Below are 21,497 nucleotides of genomic sequence, written 5' to 3' on the forward strand. Positions count from 1 at the left end.
TCCTCTGGACTCACTCCCACAATCCTCACAGTCTTTGCTACAGCAGAGGTGATCCAGCCCCTGACATCTCCATCCTCCTCCAACACATCCCTGCCCACCCTGTGCTGGGGACCCCAGAGCTCCATCCTCCAGCAGGGCAAGGAGAGCATTCAGCAGAATGTCACCTCTGGCTCCAGCTGCAATTTTAGGTGCTGTTTAAGCCTCTGAAAATCCCAGCATTAATGCAATGGTGGAGGTTGTATCTCTGGCTTCTGTCAGTGCAAACAGGGATCTGAGACAAGTCCCCAAAAAGCAAATCTGTTAAATGGTGTTAATTCAATGAACCTGCAGCAGATGCAAAAGCTGTCACCTGATTAAATCAAGTTTAAATCAGTGCTGTTATCTGTAGAAATAATAAAAAACAAAATGGGGTTGCAGCTTTGGTGGAACATGTGTTTGCAAATCCTCCTGAGCCAAAGGAACCAGAGCAGTGCCAACCTGTGGCATCTCCAGGCTCCCAGAAAGGATTCCCTGCAAGGAACAGCCAGAGGTACTTGTGCCACAGCTCCATCTACACCAGCACAGCTGAGCAGCAGCAAACTGAAACCTCAGCTTCTAGTCTTGCTGGCAAAAAAATAAAACAACAAAAAAAAAAATACCCCCAAACAAAACTCTCCTCTGTTTTTAAAGCAGAGGGGCACCAGAACTGTGTAGTACAGCCCAGTGTTAGGGGAAAAAATAATCATGGAACAGGTTACATGGAAAACAGTGATGCTTACCACCCTGTGAGTTGTGATTTTCCTCTTTTCAGCTCAGTAACAATTACTTCTCTTTACCATCACTGTCTTTTTTCCTGTGTTGAAAATTGGTGGGTTTTATAAGGTATTTAGGAGGGTTTGTGGTCCAGAGGTACAACCACTCTTTAAAGGAGAACATGAAGAGGAGGGGGAAAAAGTAATAATCCTGGTGTATGCTATGCCTGTGCAAAATGGAAGGGTGAAGGAGCAGGGTGGAGACCACAAAGCCCAAGGAGAGGGTGGGTGTGATGTCTGCACATCCTCTGGGAAGTGAGTGCTTCACTCTGCTGTAGTCCAGATGCTCATAAATCTCCCAGGCTGGTGAGGCAAATGTTCCTTGAAGCAAAATGCTGCTTAATAGAAGATTGCTGCCACATCAATAAAATTAAAGCTGTCAGGACATACCCATATCACGATTTTGGAGATCTTAGTTCCTGCTGCACCCACCCAGAGGCAAATTAAGAAACAACAGTGAGGTAAAGAATGGTTTTCAGGGTACAGCTCCCCTGCTCTCCCAGTCTTGGTCCCATCACTCATTTCACACAAGACCAAAACTGGAACTTGGCTGAATGCAGACTTTTTCTTTGTCTGTCACTATGGGCACTACTGTGCCTTTCTTGATTTCATTTAGCACACCATGAAGACCTTTTAAAACTGATAAAAATAAAAATATAAACTGATGTTCCCCCTCCTTTTTCCATGCAGTTTGAGAGCTCTGTTGGGACATCAGTTACATACACAAGGACAGCAGACCTTGAACAGAATCTACCTTTGGCACTAACCAGCCCTGCAGCTTTCCCTTTCCATCACTCCCACCCCTCTGGGGGTCAGTTGCATCCTTGGTCACCCCTCTTTGAAAATGCTGAACCCTGAAGAGGCTCAGCACTTCTCAGTTCTGTTTTCCTGATTTGTAGCCTCTCTCTTTCAAATATAAAAGAAGAAGAAAAAAGGACTGATTCAGGTTTTGGCAGCTCTCCTCTCACAGAATAATATTCCATGCTTGCACACGAAAAGGAATTTTTAGCCAACCAGAGCAAAGAGTCAAAATAACAAACACAAACAATTACAAAAAAAAAAATTGCAACACTCAGTAGTTTTTCTGACTGCTGCTACTGGCTCAGTGAGAGGCTGGTTCATTGCCTAATCTTGAGCTCAGAAAAAGACAGATCATCTTTAAGTTTACAGAGCTATTGGCCCAACTACAGAGGATAGGATTTCCCTCAAGCCTTTGCCCAAGCCCCAGTGATGACTCCAAAAACAACAACCCGCCTTGAGGTTGGAAATTTTGCTTCAGAGAGATTTCATTCCGTAAATGATACACAAATATTCATCTGAGTGGATGGAAAATGCTTTAAAGCTGCATGACACAGTGAATGAGACCAGCTCTGAGATGGAAATAATTTCCTTAATTCCTTGCAGCACTGCTGTCACTTCCAGCCATCTGTTAGCTGGGAAGTCTCTGATAATCCACGGAGCAGCTTGGGCCATGAAACCCCTGAAAGCAGAGATCACAAAGAGTTCACTCATTTCTCTACAGTAGGAAAGGAAGTGGGTGGGGGAAAGGAATTAAGGGATGAAACACACAGCTCATGCCCTCCTGGCTTCAGGATAAAAGATTTGCTTTTTAAAAGCCCTAGTAATTTCATACTTCCTTAAGAAATGGTGTCCAAGATGTGGAGAGAGCAGCAGTCAGAGGCAGAGTTCTGGGAGCCCAATTACCTTCATTCTGGGGTTAGATTGCAGTTTTAATCCCACAGGTCTTCCCTGGGCCTGGGGATTTTCCAAGCAGCCTGGTCAGGATGTTGAGAACAGCTTTTAGCAGTGGCTGGTTGAACACTGCAAGAAAAGCAACAGAGATGTGTTTCCCATTCATTCAGGGAATGGCTTGCATCAAACTCTGCCCCTGGTCTCACCATGTACTGAGGTTTGTGTCTCAGTGACTGTAGCAGTGCTGCCTTTTCTCCTTCATGTTTTTGGTTTCATATTTGGGATCTCTTTACAGACTGAGAGGGGCATGAACTCCTCCTCTATGCCCTTTGCTGTCAGATCCATCTCTGTGGCACTTTGGGTATGCCAAAAGGATAGATTCATGCTGTGTGTAGTGCAGAGGTGTAAAAAATGTCTAAACCTAGTATTCAAACTGTGGAAAAAATATAAAATCAGTAAATACAGAACAGGAACTAAGAAAAATTTATGTTCAGCTGTTCCTCTGGACTGCAGCTTGAAAAAGAACCCGAAAGGATTCAATTTATCACCAAGTCAGTGTATTTTTGGGTAACTCTGGGGGATCTGCAATTGCTAGCCTAACTTGGTCAAATATTTCAAGTTCCTACCTTGCCTTAGTCACGACATGGAAAAACACTTGACATCTATCTAATCAAATGGTTCACCAGCTGAGATAGGCCTGATGAAAACCACATTAGTTAAACCTGCATTTACTGCTGGTAGAAAGGTCACCAGAAAACAGATCTTGTTAAATAAAAGAGCTTAGTTCTTGGGGGGTTTTTAACCAATGTTCAAATCTCTACTTTGTTTTGTGCAACTTCCCCACAGAGGAAAGCTCAAGATGAGCATAGGTGTGGACTTACCCATCTTATCATGACCATACAAATATATTGTAACTCCTATCCAAAGCAGAACTACAAATAAACCTTTGTTTTGGTACATAACCCTCCGAAGATAAATCTACACTAAAATCACCAGAATCCCAGTTGCTGTCTCCCCTTTCAATTTGCTTTGCTGATTTAAGGTTATAGACCAGCCTCACTGAGAGCTGCAGATCCTTTCACCCTCTCCTGATTTTCACCGTCAGGATTTCTGTGGGAGTTGCTGCATGGAACTGGACCCAGCTGAATGTGAATATTTTTTATTCTTTTTCTTAAGCTTACTTGGCAGAAATATGTCTAAATCTCAAGTAATCTCAGCAAATTTTAAAAAAGCTGAGCTGTGGAAGACTTACCCATATAGCCTACTGTTCCTACTCTTCCACGGATTGATTCACCCTCGGGGATTTTAACAGCCAGACCCAAATCAGATATTCTAATATGGCCTGGGAGGAACAAGCAGCTGCCACCTTTCCCTGCTCGGATTCTTACTCCAAGCCCCAAATCCCCGAGCTGTTCAGCCGGGAGCCAGGAGAGGGTGCTGCTAAATTTGGCAGCGGTCCCATTCCTTTTTTTCCCCGGTTCTTCCCCCACCCCAAACCGCTTGGAACGGGGCACTTTTTAACCCCGGGATTTGCAGAGGGAGCAGCCAGGGTGGAGCAGGATGGTGAAAAGCATCTTTGGGTGAATCTCAGCCCAGCGGGCAGAGCAGCTGCCGAGCGCTTGTGCGGCAGCGCAGCAAAATCTCAGCAATCCTCGGGATGAAGGATGCCCCAACAGCTCCCTTGGAACTGCGGCTTGGCCAAAGCCCTGGGACACGAGCTGTGCTGGATGCAGAGCAGAGGAGCTGCCCCTGGCACGGGGAAATGAGCACTTGGTGTGAACAGGGCTCCTGCCTTGGCAAAAACCGGGCACTGTGCTGGGCTTGCTGCTCTGTTCTAGGATGGAGGGTTATAAACAATTTATAAAAGGGAGTTTGCACCACTTATCAGCTTTGGAGCAGTCACAGAATTATACAGGACCTCTCTGCATCACAGACCTAATTAGTTTTTAGCCCAGGTACAGATGCTACCCACTTAAATGTCTGAATCTTCAGTGAAAAACCAAGCATATTCCAAACTGCTATCCAAACAGGAACAGTAACATATTTTTCTCTCCCTCCCTCTGGTTTTTCAAACCCACCTTCTCCATGCTGATGGGCTGGCAAATGCAATGAGAGAAATGCAGCAGGAAAAAAAGAAATGGGAGATGGAGCAGGTACAAGAAGAATCTTCCCCTGTTCAAGTGACTTATTGCAATTTGTTCAGACCACAGCCCAGTCAGAAGTGAGTCCCACTGTGCCATTCCTTCTTCCAAGAAAAAAAACAAAACAAAATAAAACCAACTAGGTTTACACTAGGACAGAGTATAAACTGTGTTAGCAAGGACTGAGAGCTGAAAATGGGATAATCATGGGACATGAAGCCATCTCGACCCAAACTCTGTTCAGAACACAAAAGAGCTGCCAGCACACAGAATTGGTGTATTTGTAGAGTATTTTTTATTTTTTAGCTGAGAAACACAAAATAGGGTAGAGTTTAAGGCATGCAATTTCTGTTGCTTGTTTTGTGTGCTCATATTTTCAGTGTAAGTTCTATGAAGAGGAGTAGATCCCATCTTTAATCTCTACATAAAGCAACTCTGAGCACCCACTTACAGCCTGAGGTTGGATGCAATGTTTACAGTTGTTCCTGGAATGAAGGATTTGCTCCCAGAGACACAGTTCTGTCTGTGTGATTTGCTCTGTGCCACATTGAGAAAGTGTCACCTATTTGCAGAAGCAAGTTTGTAATAATACCAACTTTCCCCACATATACACAAACTGCAATTACAGACATCTGCTTGCATGGTTTTAATTTAATTGCCCTTTTACTGAAAAATACAGATAATCTAATTAATAGGAAAAACATCTTTGCTTTCTGCACATTGCAAGTCTACTTGTTGGTGTTGTAGAGAAATCAAACAAACCCAGACACCACAAAGAGAATGGTGCAATCAACTTTAAGAATTTTGTGGGTTAAGGTACATTAGGTTAGAAACATAATAGCTACTGAAATAAACATCATAGCATTAGAGATGCTGCTAAAACATACATTTCCATTTCAGTAATTTTTGTCTCCTGATAGTGTAAAGCACCTTTGTGCCTACTCATGTGGGGTATCTGCTCTGAGCAAGCAAAGACAGAACCTGATAGGGAACACATTGCCAAGGAAAGTGTTCACAAGCAGCTACAAACTCATTTTCTCTCTTTAACACCCTACCTTTGTTCTTAAGGCTCCTGGTTTTATTTTCTATTATTACCATTTTAAAACATGATAGTCAAAGACTCTTCTCCCTTGCTCATGCATTTTTAAAATCAATATGATTAAAAATGAATCTGCTGTGCATCCATGTGACAAATGTGGTAAGGTCTTGTTCTGCATTTTTCCCATGAATGTCCCCCTGCTGAATTTTTCAGTATCACCAAGACTAATGAAGCAAACACTGGGAAAATACAAACCCAAGTCCTAAACTGGTTAAGCTGCCCACTCCCAAGGGCTTCAATGCTATCAGAAGTTCTGTCCTCTGCTGTGGCAGGCTTTAAGAGTCTGTTATTACAGTGGATTTTCAGAAGTAATCCTGAGACTACAAAGAGTTGGCAAGTCCAGAACTGGATGGTCCCATGTCCTAGACCCCATCAGAGAAACAAACAAACAAAAAAAAAAGATTCATGCACATGTTTAGTTCATTCTTATTCAGTAGAACATTGAAATACAGCTTAAGCATGAGGTCAAATTCCACTGAAAGTGCCTGAAGTAATATGATTTCACCATTAAATCTTCTGTGAGCATAAAAAGAGCATTAACTCAGTGCATGAGAATTACACCTTACAACATGCATATGGAGGCACTGACCTCTTCTTTGTTTTCCTAAAAATGAACAGGGCATGGAGCTCTAGGGAAGAATCAGAACTTCCATCCCCACTTTTAACTAGGGAAAAGCCCATGGAAACAATTTTTTTTTACATAATACCTGCAAGAGTGGCTCAGAGTTAAAAGAAGTAATCAAGTCTACCAAGTGAGCTTGCATTCTAAAAATGACAAACTAGACTTAGATTTTAAACATTGATGGTGACAGCAATGTATGAAACATATCTGGCCTTTCTGACAAAAAAAAAAAAAAAAAGTACAAAATGTTCAAAAGCTAACTGTGCATTTAGATTAGCCAGCACATAAACAAAAGTTCAAGACAGGCAGTGCAAAAAATGGAAGAGTAAATAATGAGAGAGTGGGAAACAGCCAGACTACAGCTGCAAAGCTTGTAAATAGAGCAAGTAGCTAATACACTTTCCCAGCTTCAACTGCAACTTAATAACACTGCAGTGAACTAACCAAAAAATACATGAACACATGAAAAACTCAATGCCAAAATGTGCTTTGCAGGGCTGACACATTCCCATGGAATGCTCATTGGAAATGTCTTTCTCTACCAACCTTTGATTGCATGGGGCAGGAATAAATTCCCCTTGCTCTCAAGCTTGGTGTGAGAGTGGCTGAACCCCAAAACCAACTCCCTGCTCCACTGCAGCTCTCCAAAATCACAACTAGGAAACCCTGAAATATTTGAGTGGGGCAGACAAAACCTGGCAGGGTGATTTTAGCAGAAAAAATTGAGTAAAAGAAAACCAGATTTGGTTTGTTGGTCCTTTGCCAAAGCACAGGGCAGGATTGTTCAGGAGACCTGGGAGAGACCAGATGCTTCCTGATAGCAGCATCTGATGTCACACTGGTATGAGGGACAAAGCCAAGCTTTGCTGAGACCAGTGTGCCCTGAGAGGGATATTTTTATTTATTTACTGTCATTTCCTAATGGCAGTTAGGAGTTCTTCAGAGATTCTGTCTCTTTTAGAGCCTTTGTCCCCAAGGAAATAGAGGTTATCCTCTGAAGAAGGTGATTGTCTACTGCAAAAAAAAATAAAATAAAATAAAAAAGGGGGAAATTTAGGAGATACAAAAATGAAAATCGTGACTAGGGAAGTGTTTTGATTCCGCAATAAAGGCAAAGCAAAACAGACATCACCCTGAAAGAACAAAGTCACACAGGAAGGGATTGGATTCTACTGAGCTTAACCCCGAAAGATGCTGTCCCTTTATGATTAAATTTGCTGTGGATGATCACCCACAAACTAATGTGAAATGCACTCTTCAACTGCTTCTCCCAGCAGTTCAGGATGCAAAAGCTAGTCCCAAATAAAAATTACAAGGCAAAAATAAAAACCCAACCACGCTGTCTCCCATTCCTCATCACCAAGATGCCTCACAAAAGAAAATACAAAGAATTGAAAGCATTTCAACTTCAAATTTCAAAGCAATTCATGCTATGGAGGAATAGCTCAGCCTTTTAGCTGGGAAACAGTCCTTCCATGGGTGCTTGCTTAATAGCTATCATGCAAAAACAATTAGTCACTCAAGCAATTAAGAAGGTAAGTATCTCCTAAAAAGGTTTTGAGCTTTCCAAGCCCTAAATGCAACTGCTATAAACCTAGACTGTTCCTGAGTGTAATTTCCTTATTGTATTGCCTCTCCTGAAGAGATCCATTGTGTCTCATGTGTTGTAAATTCTTGATGCTCTTTTGGCTGCAGTCTGAGCCTCTGGTGAGTTCTCCTCTTGCTCCTCACTCTTCTTATGGTTTAGGAATATGTCTGACTTCAGGAAGCGGCTGTAGCTGTCATATTTCATGAGATTGAATATCTGGGAAGAGGGGAAAAGAATAGAAAGCAAATGACCTCAGCAAAATGAGATTTTAAATGAGAAGGATGCATTAATTCCAATGGATTTTGATTCTATTTGGATTAGAGCATTATTACAGAGCAGGACTTTTTTAAAAAAATACACTTCCAACTCTCCAGCTTGTAGTAAACTATGTTGTGGTCACTGCTTGGCTATAATGTCCAGATTCATTTAAAAATCAAATTTTAGTTTTCACAATAGCCAACCTTGCACAGCTAATACTGAAGGTGAGAGGTGCCTTGGTCAGTGAGGAGGATGGTCAGATCCTCCTGGCAGGATGTCTGGCAGGCATTCAGAGGGACAAAGCAGAGCTTTGAGGAAAGAGAGGGACCTTTTATGCACCTTTGTGACTGCAGTGACCCCTGGATGCTGCAGAGCTGCTCATGCAGAGCACTGGATAACTAAGGAAAGACTCTGAATAATTTGCACAAATACTGAAACAACTGGTTTAGCCAATGCTCCTTAAACCTATGCCAGTTTTCCCATCCTTTTTAGACCAAATGCCAAGACTGGTCTCAGGACAGACAAGAAATGCTGCAGGAACCTGCCACAAAGAGCTGACCTGGCACAGATGTACTTTGCCAGTTAAAATGTGGGTTTAAATTGCTGGTGGATTAAATTTGTGTAATTACACTTCTCACTAGGCCAAGAGCTTCTCACAGCCAGCATGGAAACATGAGGTCAGCCCCAAGCACAGCTTTTTCTCCCAGGGCTTCAGTTCAGGCTCATCCCTCAGCAGAACTGCTGCTCTTCTATTTATACCCACTGCAGACAAAAGAAAAAACAAACCTACAACTCCTTTGGAGTTTCCTGAAAACAAAAGGGTTGGGAGAGGAGCCTGGAGTCTGTTCAGGTGTCAAGGTCAGGACTACATTTTGCTTGGTCTTGAAACAGAGGGGAAGGGAAAAAAAGTAAACTTCAAAACTGTAATTGAGGGAAAACCAAAGCCAGCCTCACACTCAGTCTATTATTTCACTGGTGGAGCCTCTCTGAGTCACGTTTCAGGGCTGATTATTTTCTTATGATACTCAGAATAACTGAATTTCCAAGACAAATTTCTGGATTCTGACCTGCAGATGTGGCTACTCCATGTGTGAAGACTTCTAACTGATAGTATCATCAGATACCCCAACTCTTTGCTGAGAGGGAAAAATTAAAAAAAAAAAAATCTCAAACTCCTTTTTCATTTCACATCTTCAAGGAACCTGGATAGATACAGGCAAATTCCTAAAACTTGACTGTTCTTGTCTGTGCATTTGCAGAAATAGCTCCCTTACAAGTAGATTACATGGTGGATTTTACTAACCACTGTTTACATATTTAAATAGTTAACTTAATGTCTAAAAGTGTGGAAATATTATTCTTTACGGTGCATATTGGAATATGAAAAAAAAATCCCAAAACACCCACTCTGTGTAGAGCATGATCTTCAGGGTCTGAACTCCTCCTGAGTTAAGCAAAGTCAAATTATACCTCCTGGCACTGACTAACTGCAACAGAATTAAATTTATCCAACCAGCTCAAGGGAAAAAAAAATTGTAAGGCAGACATTTCCTGTTAAAACATCATGCCTGTGTTAAGAACTTAGACCCCTCTTTTTCTGATATCACTCAAAGCATCTCCCAGAGAGAAAGAGCACTGAAGATCAAGATCTTCTGCAGTCTGGTCAGCCAAATACACAGAGCAGAGTTCTTAATCACATGCCAAAGCAGAACCTTCCTTTTCCCCTCCCTCCCTGCCCTTGTGGAGGAGGAACATTTACCCCACAAGTATTCTAAGCACATGGATTTCTGTGAACCACTCCAGCTCCACTTCATTCAGCACAAACCAGTGGCCTGGGGGCAGTTAAGGCCACCCCATGAGCAGCAGCCCACACCCCACCAGTGTCCCCAGTTAAACCAGGAGCTCTCTGGAGAACTGAGCTCTTGTTACCAGCCCTGCTCTACACCAGACTGTGACCTTCCAGCTCTGCCTTTTTCCACTTCAGACCCTCAGTGCCAGCAGTGGTTAACACTGCTCTTCAGAGAACAAATTACACCACTCTTCATAACTTTATAAGGATTGAAAACTGGAGAAGACCATAACTCTTCTGAGCCATTATCTAACAGCAATAAACAGTAGCTTCAAGCACTGGAAACTTGCAATGACCCATAAATGCTCTGCATTTGTTTTTAAAAGCTCACAGATTTTCTTCCCACACTAGTGGAATTCCTCTACCACTAGTCCAGTATGTTTCCAGTTCAGGTGTTACTAATCCTTGGCTCTCCATGTGCATGTCATTGATAAAATAGCAAATATTTTAACTCCAGTATTCCCTCCAGCTTCACTCTTTCAGTCACTCACCCTGAACTGCAGTGCTTAGATCAACCAGAACATTTCCTTCCCTTCCCCCAAGTCAGAAATTTTTACATCAAAAACTGTTTCTTCACATGGAAATTGGATTTCAGGTATTTCCACTGCTAATGTCTTGGAATCTGTCTGAAAAACAGCAGAGCCTTAGCTCCTCACACCCCTCCAAGTGACCCAAGGCAGTGCCCAGCCAATGTATGCAATACCTGATTGAAATGGGCTGAAAACACTGTTTAAATCACTGTGCTGCTTCCACATAAGGAAAGAGCCAAATGGAAAATACAGGTAGTCCTGAGGATGGTACAGGAATTAAAAATAGTACTGCAAGTGCTGGAAAGCTGCAGATAAGAATGACTCACTTCATAACTTATGCTTTGAAATCAGCTAAAGATCAAGAAAATTTACCACCTAGAGACATGCCTGCAAAATTTCTACCAGACCTCCCAAGTTCTTTAGGGAAAGGCAGAGACCAACTCCTCTAAGTCTTGCACGTTACAGAGGAGGAGGGTTTTCAGAAAATTGTGTTATATTCATATCAATATAAACACCCAAGCAAAGTAAAATGAAGAAATTTGAGCTCTCAAGGAAACCAGTGGCAACTACAGAAACAAACATCAGCAATGACTCAGAACAAGTGAATACACAGGAAAACGAAGGCACTGAGTTAGTCAGGGCGATTCTCAAGCTACCCACGCAGGAAACCAGGAGAAAACTCCATCCAGTTTTCCAGGAAAGTCCTGAGCTGGAATTAGAATGATTGTATTGAGTCTCTTCATTAATTGGTTGTAGTGAGATGGGGCCAAGAGCCTGGAATATCTCAGAGAGCTGCATTAATATCTCCAGCATGGAAGCAACCCAGCTGTGCTTACCTGTTCAATCCAGGCCATGGCTAGACAGCAGAGCTCACTAAAACCAGACAAAACTGAATGAAACTATGTTATTAGAGTAAATAACCTTACCTGGTCCTGGAGCTTCTGGAACATGAGAGGGTGGGGTGTCTCCAGGATGGTCTCACTCAAACGGGACTGCCCTTCAACATTGACTTGGGAGGAAGCTTTACTGGACAGGAAAGTCATGTAAATCTCTTTAGCTTTTTCCTGCATCTGCAAAAGGACATTCATTTAAAGAATTATTGGCTGTGGGAATGTTCTCTGTATCAGGTTTACCTTCTGCATATTCATTTGAGCACCTCTGAAGGCCAAAAGCTACACTGAGATCAGTAAAAGCTGTCAGAATTCAGCTCGTAGGTTACAGCAGGTTGGGATGTTTGAATCCCAGCACACAGTGTAAAACTGCTCAGCATCATCAACTACACCTTGTCTCTGCTTTTGGGACAAATGCTTTTCCTAACAGATCATCAGTATGGGCAAGAAACTCAGAGGAAGAAAAACTGGGAACTTACTACAGGGAAAATTCAGTGAAGTTAGTGTATAACCCTGCTACTGCCAGATAACATTGTCACACCACACACTTTGTCTAAACCATTGCCTCAGAGCACCAGCTCCATGATTAAACAAAACACCAACAGCTTGGGTAATTGGCAAAGATGGGACTCTCAACAGCCTCTGAGAGTTGATAAATAAGGGTGTGACCTGCATAAAGCTATTTGTTAGTATTTGCCCTGATTTCAGAGCTCTTCCCTTGTCAAACCAGTAACAGAATTACATCTTGACCCCACCAGCATCTTTAAGCTTCAAAGCAGTGAGCAGCCACAATCCCCTGAAGCTCAGTGAAAAGCCCTTAACCAGATGGTTGGATAAGAGGAAGCCAGAGAGGGAGAAGAGAAGCAAGGCAGGCAGGAGCCAAGCCCCTGCTGCAATCTGAATTGTGCATGCTGGAAGCAGCCAGCAGCAGCTGCTCTGGGCCATCCCAGCCCTGGGCACTCAGCAGGGTCCCCAGGGTACCTCTAATGAGCAAGCACAGCTCCAGCCAGCACCAGCTAAAGGGCTGTGCCTTGGATGGGAACAGGGCTTGAAGAAGGAAGTGTTTAAACCCTGCCCATGAAGGAGTCTCAGAATTATTTCCATGTTTTACAGCTGAGGTACACTTACACTTGGGGGTAATTAGAAGAAAACCTGCATGTGTTGGAACATTCAGGAGACCTAAAGAGCTGGGGCTCTCTCACTGCTCCAGGGGACACCCCTTCTCCAGTATTCCTTTTTAAAACTCATTATTCATCTGGTGGGTAGAACATTATGTGTCAGGTGCATTAGGTCACAATGAACTGTTTTTAACAATTTCCAACTTGTTTCGCAGCTCAGGGTAGTCTGGGTCAGCCACTTCTGTTCTAAATGAGCAATTAATCCAAGGGATCAAAGGTGTGACTGCTACAAGTGGCAAAGTTGATGTCCTAGTGCAGGCACAGTAAAGGGGCCTTCAGCTATTATTGCATCAGCAGTTGCATTGCCAGTTCCACCTAAATGACTTTTGAACCTGCTGTCCAATTTCAACCATACTTGAGAGAGGGGCAAAGGACTGAGAAAAAGAATTACCCTCCTGCTGAGTCAATGGGAAATCAGCAAGAGAAAAGGAGGAGGAAAAGCAGCACACACACCAAGGGAAAAGCTGCAGCATGTGCTCAGAAGTTGTCTGCTCTGCTTGAACTGCCAGGATGCTCTTTGCTGCTGGCTAACCAAGGCAGATGGAGCTGCTCACCAGCCCCAGCACAAGGTGCTGCTTGCCCAGGGACACAGGAGCAAGCTGGGCACTACAGAGAAAGGGCAGAGGGAGGCTTGAGAGGAAACACAAAACTAGAAGTGACTGTGAGGAAGTTTAAAGAGCATGGAGAGGAACAACAGGACTGTGTGGGAGGCTGGTGAAACAGGGAGGCTCTTTGGATTTTGTGAGGAAGAATAACAAAGAAAGGAAGTGAAAGAGCTGTGGTAGGGAGAGGAGGCCATTGCAGAGAGAGGACCTGGCTTTACAGCAGTGGGGAAAATGGAAATACACAGCTGAATGTTACAGGTTCTGCTGCAAATAGAACTGTTCTTCTGTGTCTTTGCTTCAACAGTACAACAGCTGATTAACTACAGCTTATAATTTGCTTTAAAAAGAAAGAACAGTTAAAGCTGCCAGTGTGCTCATACACCCCCCAAATGTCACTCAGGCAGAGCCAGGTTCAGGTGGAGGAGGCAGAGCTTGTCCCTGCTCCCTCTGCTCTGCATCAGCCTGAAACTAAACCCTCAGCACAGGGGACTGTGCTCTGGAGCAGCTCTTCAGCTGGGATCTTGTTCACAGGTGGTTGTTAGAGGGTTTCTGGCAGCCCTCATTCCATCTGTGTGCTCTCCCAGTGTCCGTGCCAGGTTCCCTTTGGAGCACTGAGCTCTGCCTGCAGCACCCCCCTGGCTGTTTCAAGGGGATACACTATTCCTTCCCACTTCCTTTCCCGAGGTCAAGCTCAGCTCCCAAGCATGTGTGGCTCCCAAATGAGGTGGCTGGGAGCCCCAGATGTTCCTCAGGGCAGCTCCCAGCACTCCAGCTGTGCAGCATTGCCAAACCCCTGCTGCATTCCACATGGCAAGCAGCAGAGAAATCCTGAATGCACAGGGCTTTGTTCTGGAATCAGTCACTACAAAGCTTCAACATGGACATTCTGGTGGGTTTTAGCAATAGCTGAAAATATTCCCTGTTGTTGGAAGCATTTATTACAATCTGTAATTTATTTTTGAAACTCAGCTGCAAGAGGAGAAACACTTAAACCCTGGGAATGACTGACATGTTGTTTGTTTCATTAACAGTCACAAATGCAACAACATATGACTAACTCCAACAAAATATTTAAAGTTAAATTTTATCCCCTTATCCCCACCACTCCCATTTCAGTAATTAAATACACAAGGGCCACAGGGGTGGCAGCAGAGCTCACTGCTACAAGTGGACTTGACCCAATTGCTCACTCAATCTTCACTAAACATTACATTTATATTTTAATTTCAATTTTAGAGGAACTTTTCTGTTGGTTGGTTTGGTTTTTTTTTTTTTTTTTGAGCTATAGAGATGTGTCTTGAGCTGAGGGGGAAGTTTGTACCTTCCTGCTAGAAGATGGGCTGAACCCAGTCCATGTAAAACCTGCCAGTGCAGTCTGCCTGCTGCCTGGCTCTGCAGCTGCCAAAAACCTGCCCTGCTCCCTGGATCATCCACTCTGATGGAACTGCAGCCTGTACAAAACCAAACACTGCCCCAGGCTGGCAGAGAAAGGATTACAATAAACATCCCTGGCACAATGGATGCTCATGTGGTGATCTTTGGGCAAGTTTAAACTGACCAAGTGAAGCCCCATGTCAACGCTCTCACATCAAGTAATGAAAAGTTTATGTCATCCTTTAAAAATAGGGGGGACAAATCCCATTCATAGAATCATGGAATGGCTTGGGTTTGAAATTACTTTAAAGGTCACCTACTTCCAACCCCCTGCAGAGACAGGGGACATCTTCAGCTAGATCAGATTGCTCAGAGCCCCATCCAGCCTGCCACTGAATATTTCCCAGGATGGGGCATTGATCACATCTTTGGGAAACCAGTCACCATCCTCACAGTAAAGAATTTCTTCCTTTTACCTCATCTAAACTTGCCCTATGTCAGTTTGAAGCCATTTCCCCTCTCCTGTCACTCCATTCCCTTGTCCCCAGTCCCTCTCCAGCTCTCTTGGTGCCCCTTTAGGCACTGGAAAGTCTCCCTGGAGCCTTCTGTTCCCCAGGCTGGCTCCAGAGCAGAACTTCAGCCCTTGGAGCATCTCTGTGGCCTCCTCTGGACTCACTCCAACCTGGGTTAAACTGAAATCAGCTTCATCTGACCAAGAGTCCCAGTGCCTATGAGCTAATCTGTGTGGGAAACCAGTTTTAAGGAGAAGCAAATTATAAAACAAGTAAAAAACTGTTTTTAGAATACTGTGCACACAATAGAGATGCAAAGGGATTTCTGCAAGAGTCACTTTCAGAAGAAAAATCCACGCTTCATGCTACCATAAACACTGGAAAGATTTCTATTTTTAGTGCTTTTCCTAGCTTTGTAAATTATCTAAACAAAGCCACCCATAAGCAGTAGCTACAAAAACTTACTGTAAGTCTGTGTCATTCTAAAGCACATTTATTCAGTTATAATAACTTGGGCAACATCAGTCTCCAAGCTGACCATACTGTGGAATGACTGGTACTGAATAATTAACTTAAATAGAGCCTAGTTAAGTCTCTGCCCATTCATCTGGCAATTCATTGAAGGATTCACCAAGCTCCTATTCCTGTACATCACTTTCTGTACTGACATTCTAAATCAGCAATCCTAAATAAGCTAAAAATATGGAAATAATTTAGCAAGGCAAAATATGATTATTACCCCACTGAAAGTGTGGGACTTTACAGAAAAGTCACCTGACTGGTTGTTCTGTCCTCAAGACTTTCTGTATTCATGGACCTTAATGAGGGAGGGAAGCAGCTGAATACACAAAACTGGAATTACTAAGTGTTACAAAGTTCACAGTCAAATTGAACATTTCCTTCTTCTTGCAAAAAATAGTATTGTTGTATTTTCATGGATTTATCAATACCCAAAAAATACTCACAGTTAAACCCAGAAAATTGTTTTGAGGGGAGTTTTTTTTCAAGTGCAAAACACAGGATATTTACAGAACAAAAACTCCCCTACCCAAAACACATTGTTTGGAAAGACAGGGAAAGTTTTGTTGTTGAAAAGCTGCTGGGAAACTGTTTTAGCTGACAATATTTGACTGATCCTAAGGGAGGAATCCTGCAGTCTGGACACAGCCCTCTTACACCTGCACTTTATAACACCTCTCCTAGCCCAGCTCTCCCATCTCATTGCTGTTCCTGGCATTTCTGACCTTCCTCTGTGCACAAATAATCCCACAGCACACTCCTGGGAAAGCTGGCAGCCCACAGCTTGGACAGGAGCACTCTGTGCTGGGTTAGGAGCTGGCAGGATGGCCAGAGAGTGATGAACAGTGCTGCATCCAGCTGGGGACAGCCACCAGTGGTGTCCCCAGGGTCTGTGCTGGGGCCAGTCCTGTTCAATGTCTTTACTGATGACATGGATGAGGATGTTGAGTCTTCCATCAGTAAATTTGCAGACACTGAGCTGGGAGTGTGTGTTTATCTGCTGGAAGGTAGGAGGGCTCTGCAGAGAGACCTGGAATGGTTGGGTGGATGGGCAGAGCCCAGTGGGATGAAGTTTAATGCCAAGTCCTGCATTTTGGCCACAATAAGCCCTGCAGTGTTACAGCTGGGGATGGTGTGGCTGCACAGGGCCCAGGCAGGGAGGGACCTGGGGGCACTGGTCAGCAGCTGGACATGAGCCAGCAGAGTGTCCTGGTGGCCAAAGCCAATGGCCCCTGGCCTGGATCAGGAATGGAGTGGCAGCAGGAGCAGGGAGCTCGTTCTGCCCCTGTACCCAGCACTGGTGAGGCCACACCCTGAGTGCTGTGTCCAGTTCTGGCCCCTCAGCTGGGAAGGACATTGAGATGCTTGAGTGTGTCCAGAGGCTGGAGAGGGGCTGGAACACAAACCCTGTGAGGAATGGCTGAGGGAGCTGGGGGTGTCCAGCCTGGAGAAAAGGAGACTCAGGGTGACCTGATCACTCTCTACAGCTCCCTGGAAAGTGCCTGTGCTCAGTGGGGTTGGTCTCCTTCTCCAGGCAGCACTGACAGAACCAAAGCACTCTGTCTTAAGCTGAGCCAAGGGAAATATAAGCTGGATATTAGGAAAAAATTTTATGGAAAGAATAATAAAGTACTAGAATTGTGTGCCTGGGGAGGTGGTGGAATCACCATCCCTGGATGTGTTCAAAAAAAAACTGGATGTGGCACCCAGTGCCATGGGTTAGGTGAGGTGTTAGGGCATGGGTGGGACCCAATGATCTTGAAGGATCTTCCAGCCTTGTCATTCTCTGAATTCTGTGATTTTGTGATTCTGTGATTCATTTGGAAGAGGTTTAAAGGGCATTTTCCCATTCTCACCTCTTCACAATACTAAAATCTGCCCTTTGGCAACAAGAGCTGCACTCAGGTAAAAAACATAAAAGTGGGATTTAAAAAAAAAAAAAAAAAAAAAAAAAGAGCTTTAGGAGTCTGACTCTCAAGGACAGGGATACTCACTTGGAGTTTTGAAACTACCTAATTCCACACTCACAGAGTGAGCTCTTAAAGAGCAGATAAACCTGAAATTTCTCCAGAAAACAACAAAACAAACAAACAAAAAACCAGACACAAGCACACAAAACATGGTACATATTTTAGGCCTGACTCTATAGGCCTCAGTCTAAATGTGAAAGTGGATCCTGTGTTCCTGCTAGATCTAAATGCAAGCCAAGATCCAAGCAGTGGGGGAAAAAAAAACAAAAAGAAACCCCAAAAAAAAGCAAAAAAACTATAAACCAAACAAACCAAAAAAACCAAAAAGAACCAACTTATTGGAGGTGCATGGTTGAAAAATTTTCCAACAGAATTTTTCCTACCAGAAAGATAGAGCTGTCATCAAAATGAAAAGGCTCTGCAGGTATACATCAATTTGGATAAATATTTAAGCAAAAAGGTTTAAACAGAATCCTTTTGCTTTGTAACTTGTAATTTGATAAGGCAAAATGTTTCATTTTGGTGCTGTAAAATATTTTTGTTTGGGCTATTTGTTATTTTTATGTTTCACTAAGGTATCACAGTGGTGTAAATTTCCATGTAATAGCTGCTATTCTGTAAAAAAGTTCTGAATGAAATATCTTTGTATTTGCAAACAAGATGATGCAACATCACTGAATTAATAAAACTATTGCTACTCCCTAGAAACTACAAAAAGTTCAGTTTTCAAAACATGGGAAATTTGACAATTTCAGCACTTTGTTTGGATTTGAAATAGAACCAGATTTGTTTCCAAACAATTCCACCAGGATGATTTTAGTTCAATTTCTTCAAATACATTTATCTGCATTCACACAAAGCACATTATGCAACAGAGATGTTTTAGCTCCAGCTCTGCTAAGTAAACTTTGTTGACAAGTAGAATTTATTTAGGAAACATACCTGCTTTTTTCCCTGTGTTTTCTTAAATTCTTCACATGCTAACCAGAACAAAACGTTTTCTTCACTAAACTCTTTCTTCAAAAATTCCTAGGAAAGAGAAAAACAAACACACAAAGGTTAGGATCCAGTTTCTCTGTTGTTTTTCCCTCTTCCTACTGCAGCTGTTAGAACCAGAAGCTGCCTACAATTAACTTTACCATGAGTTTACCCAACCCAGTGTCACAGAGCCATTGCATTTATTGCATCTGCAGAGTTGATATTGAACACTCTGATATCCTGCACTTTGAAAGAACATTCCAGGAGGAGGATGGGCTGCATCTAATCTCAGGCCATATCAGTAACTAACAGGAATTGCTTCTTCAGTCTCCCTTAAATAACTCGAGCACTTTTACAGCCACTGCTCAAAGGGAAATCCAAAAATATATTAATTCATTACCAGGTGAGAAAATGAACTATTTTAATGAGAGGCACAAATCACTTGGGATTTTCATGTAGTATCTTTCTGACTTCTGTAATGAGCAAAATCCCTACAAATAGAAGTGTTTCTAAACATGAGCATCAGGGGCAATAAATTCACTTAAACTCAAGCAGAAGATGTAGCTGTGCTGTCTAGGCTGCTTAAACACAGCACATTCCTCCAAAAGTGAGGCATGCTTTAAAAGGGGAAAAATGTACATTAAATTAATTTATGAAATATAATGCTTGAAACTTTTATAGCTCTGAGATCATCAGTTTTCTCTTTCAAGTGTTAGAGACTAAATTATGCCAGGAATTAAATAGCAGCAAGACTACTTTTTAATTTTTTTTTTTTTTTTAAGAATTTAAAATCAGCATTTTGCAATTCTTGTTTAGCTCACTTTTCAAACCAGTCTGGCAGGAAACCACTTTATCCCAGTGCATTTTATCAGTATGGGATGGCAAAAGCACTTTCAAGTAGGCAGTTCTTATTCTTACATCTAATATGGCAAGAAGGCCTTGAAACACCAACTCACCACCCTCACCTAATTAAACTTCAAGCCATTTTGAGCTGCACCAGCCCACACTTTGTAGTAAACTGAAAGGGAATATTTTCAGTGGAGCTGCTAAACACAGAGCAAGAGCTACAGAGTCACCAGATTGCTTAAGGACAGTGTGTGAGAATGGAGAGCCCAGGAGCCCAGTGAGAAATAATGCTTGGCAGGAGGGAGCAGTGGCTCAGGGACTGCAGTTTATCCAGCAGGAACTTGTTAATCCTTGCAAGAGAGGATAGATCCCATTAGGAATTAGCAGCCAAAAGTCTTGTCTGTGCCTTTTGAGCACAGGGTGCAGTGGCAGGGAGCAAAAGGTGCCACCTCAGCAGCTCTGCCAGTGCCCCAGCTCTGCTCAGGGCACATATCTAGAGGGATGTGTGCCTCTGTTCACAGCTGCACCCTTCATGCTGAGGCTCATCCTGCTTTAAAGCCTGAATTAAATATGAATTAAATATCCATGTTTAATATATCCACCCTAAAGCGTTTCACTCCCTCCGGGTCCTCCAGGAGGCTCTCCAGGGATGTGGCCCATTTTGAGGTTCCTTTCAAGGTCTGGTGGCTGCTGCTTGGGTGGCCCTCACCATCATTTATCTCTGGAAAAAAAAAAAAAAAAAAAAAAAAGAAAAAACCAGCATCTTTAGAAAAGACAAGTATCGGTCACATGGATGTCTCTCCCATTTCCCCCTGCTCTCTTTAAAGGAAACACCATGAAACTGAAAATAAACACACACACATGCAGACACTTGAATTCTCCTTTGCCTGCAAGGGGAAAAAATACCTTATAGTCACATAATTCATGAGGCACTGTCACTGTTTTATAGGAGCTCAGCCCCTCCTGCCAGGGGAACACAATGACCACAGTCCCTATTTTGCTCTGACATTGTCAACAATATTGGAACTTCTGGTCAGTCACACACGTGAAATTTATTTTTCAGAAGAGAATCATCACTGGAATCTGGATCCTCAGTAAAAGCAGAGAGAGAAAGAAAAATAATGGTTTGTTTAGCAGGAGAACCAGTCCATGATATTAACCCAGCCCAATGGGAGGAAAGACACCCAGGGGAAGAGTCTCACTCCATCTGAGCCTAGTTTTGGGCAAGAGGTTGATTTTACTGATTGTTTCCAAGTCCTGAAATTCTCCTTTTATGAGGTGTACTGGACTGTGCCCACATCTGATGTGCCAGCCAGCCTCCTCACAGACAGGAAAGATGGAGCACAATTTCTATTTTCTCTGTCCCAGGAACAAGTGCATTTCATTCAAAGCTGGTGATGGCAAAAAAACCCTGTTTGCTGGCTACCCTTCAGAAAACCTATTACTTGGAAAAACTCCAGGAATGCTATTGCTTATCTGAAAATCTCTAACACAGACATAAAGTGCACAGCCTCCTCTCCCCTAACACACAAAATGCCCTGGGAACACAGGAGGGAAGTCAGAAGGAGAAGAGCAGCACTTCAGGTCACTCTGCACTGGAGAGATGCACAAAACTCTTACTGCAACAAGTAGAGCTTCTATTTATAGCTCCTTAATTTCTCCTTACCAACTTACTGGAAATCTGGATCTGGCTTAAACTCTGCTTTTAAAAACCTTTCTTTCACCATGAATGTGATCCTCACTCAAAAATCTCTTGATGCAGAAATACATACATACAGATATATATATATATATATATATATATATATATTTGTATGTATATATTTATAAAAATATACACTAGCAGATGCCCTTTTAGTTGGTGACTGGAAATAATGCTGAGGTTAAAGCCCTACAGAATATTGACTTCACAGCAGAGCCTGCTGAGCTGTGGTTGGCAGGGACCTGTGGAGTCTGTCTGTTTTACCAACTGTTCTAAATGAATGAACATCTCTTCTGCCTTGATAGGGGATTTTGTTTCAGAAGCTCTCTGCTAGTTTAAAGATCAGGAGCCAG

The 21,497-nt window shown here is 42.9% G+C and overlaps 1 protein-coding gene across 4 annotated transcripts in view; it reads right to left on the reverse strand.

Moving 5' to 3' along the window:
• Positions 1–21,497, reverse strand: part of RGS10 (regulator of G protein signaling 10) — a 35,987-nt gene that overhangs the window by 9,099 nt on the left and 5,391 nt on the right. For 2 of the 4 annotated variants that reach the window (XM_056495234.1, XM_056495235.1), the window contains exons 2-5: positions 20,045–20,163; positions 18,561–18,647; positions 11,497–11,640; positions 4,897–8,149 (exon numbers count right to left, since the gene is read on the reverse strand). In XM_056495234.1, coding sequence (XP_056351209.1) covers positions 8,003–8,149; positions 11,497–11,640; positions 18,561–18,647; positions 20,045–20,163 — 497 coding nt within the window. In that variant the 3' untranslated portion in view covers positions 4,897–8,002. Of the gene's footprint in view, positions 1–4,896; positions 8,150–11,496; positions 11,641–18,560; positions 18,648–20,044; positions 20,164–21,497 lie in introns of those variants that run through there. The other 2 variants (XM_056495232.1, XM_056495233.1) reach the window with 1 other exon arrangement.

This window comes from Oenanthe melanoleuca, chromosome 6, assembly GCF_029582105.1.
Source record: "Oenanthe melanoleuca isolate GR-GAL-2019-014 chromosome 6, OMel1.0, whole genome shotgun sequence".
Classification (NCBI taxonomy): domain Eukaryota; kingdom Metazoa; phylum Chordata; class Aves; order Passeriformes; family Muscicapidae; genus Oenanthe; species Oenanthe melanoleuca.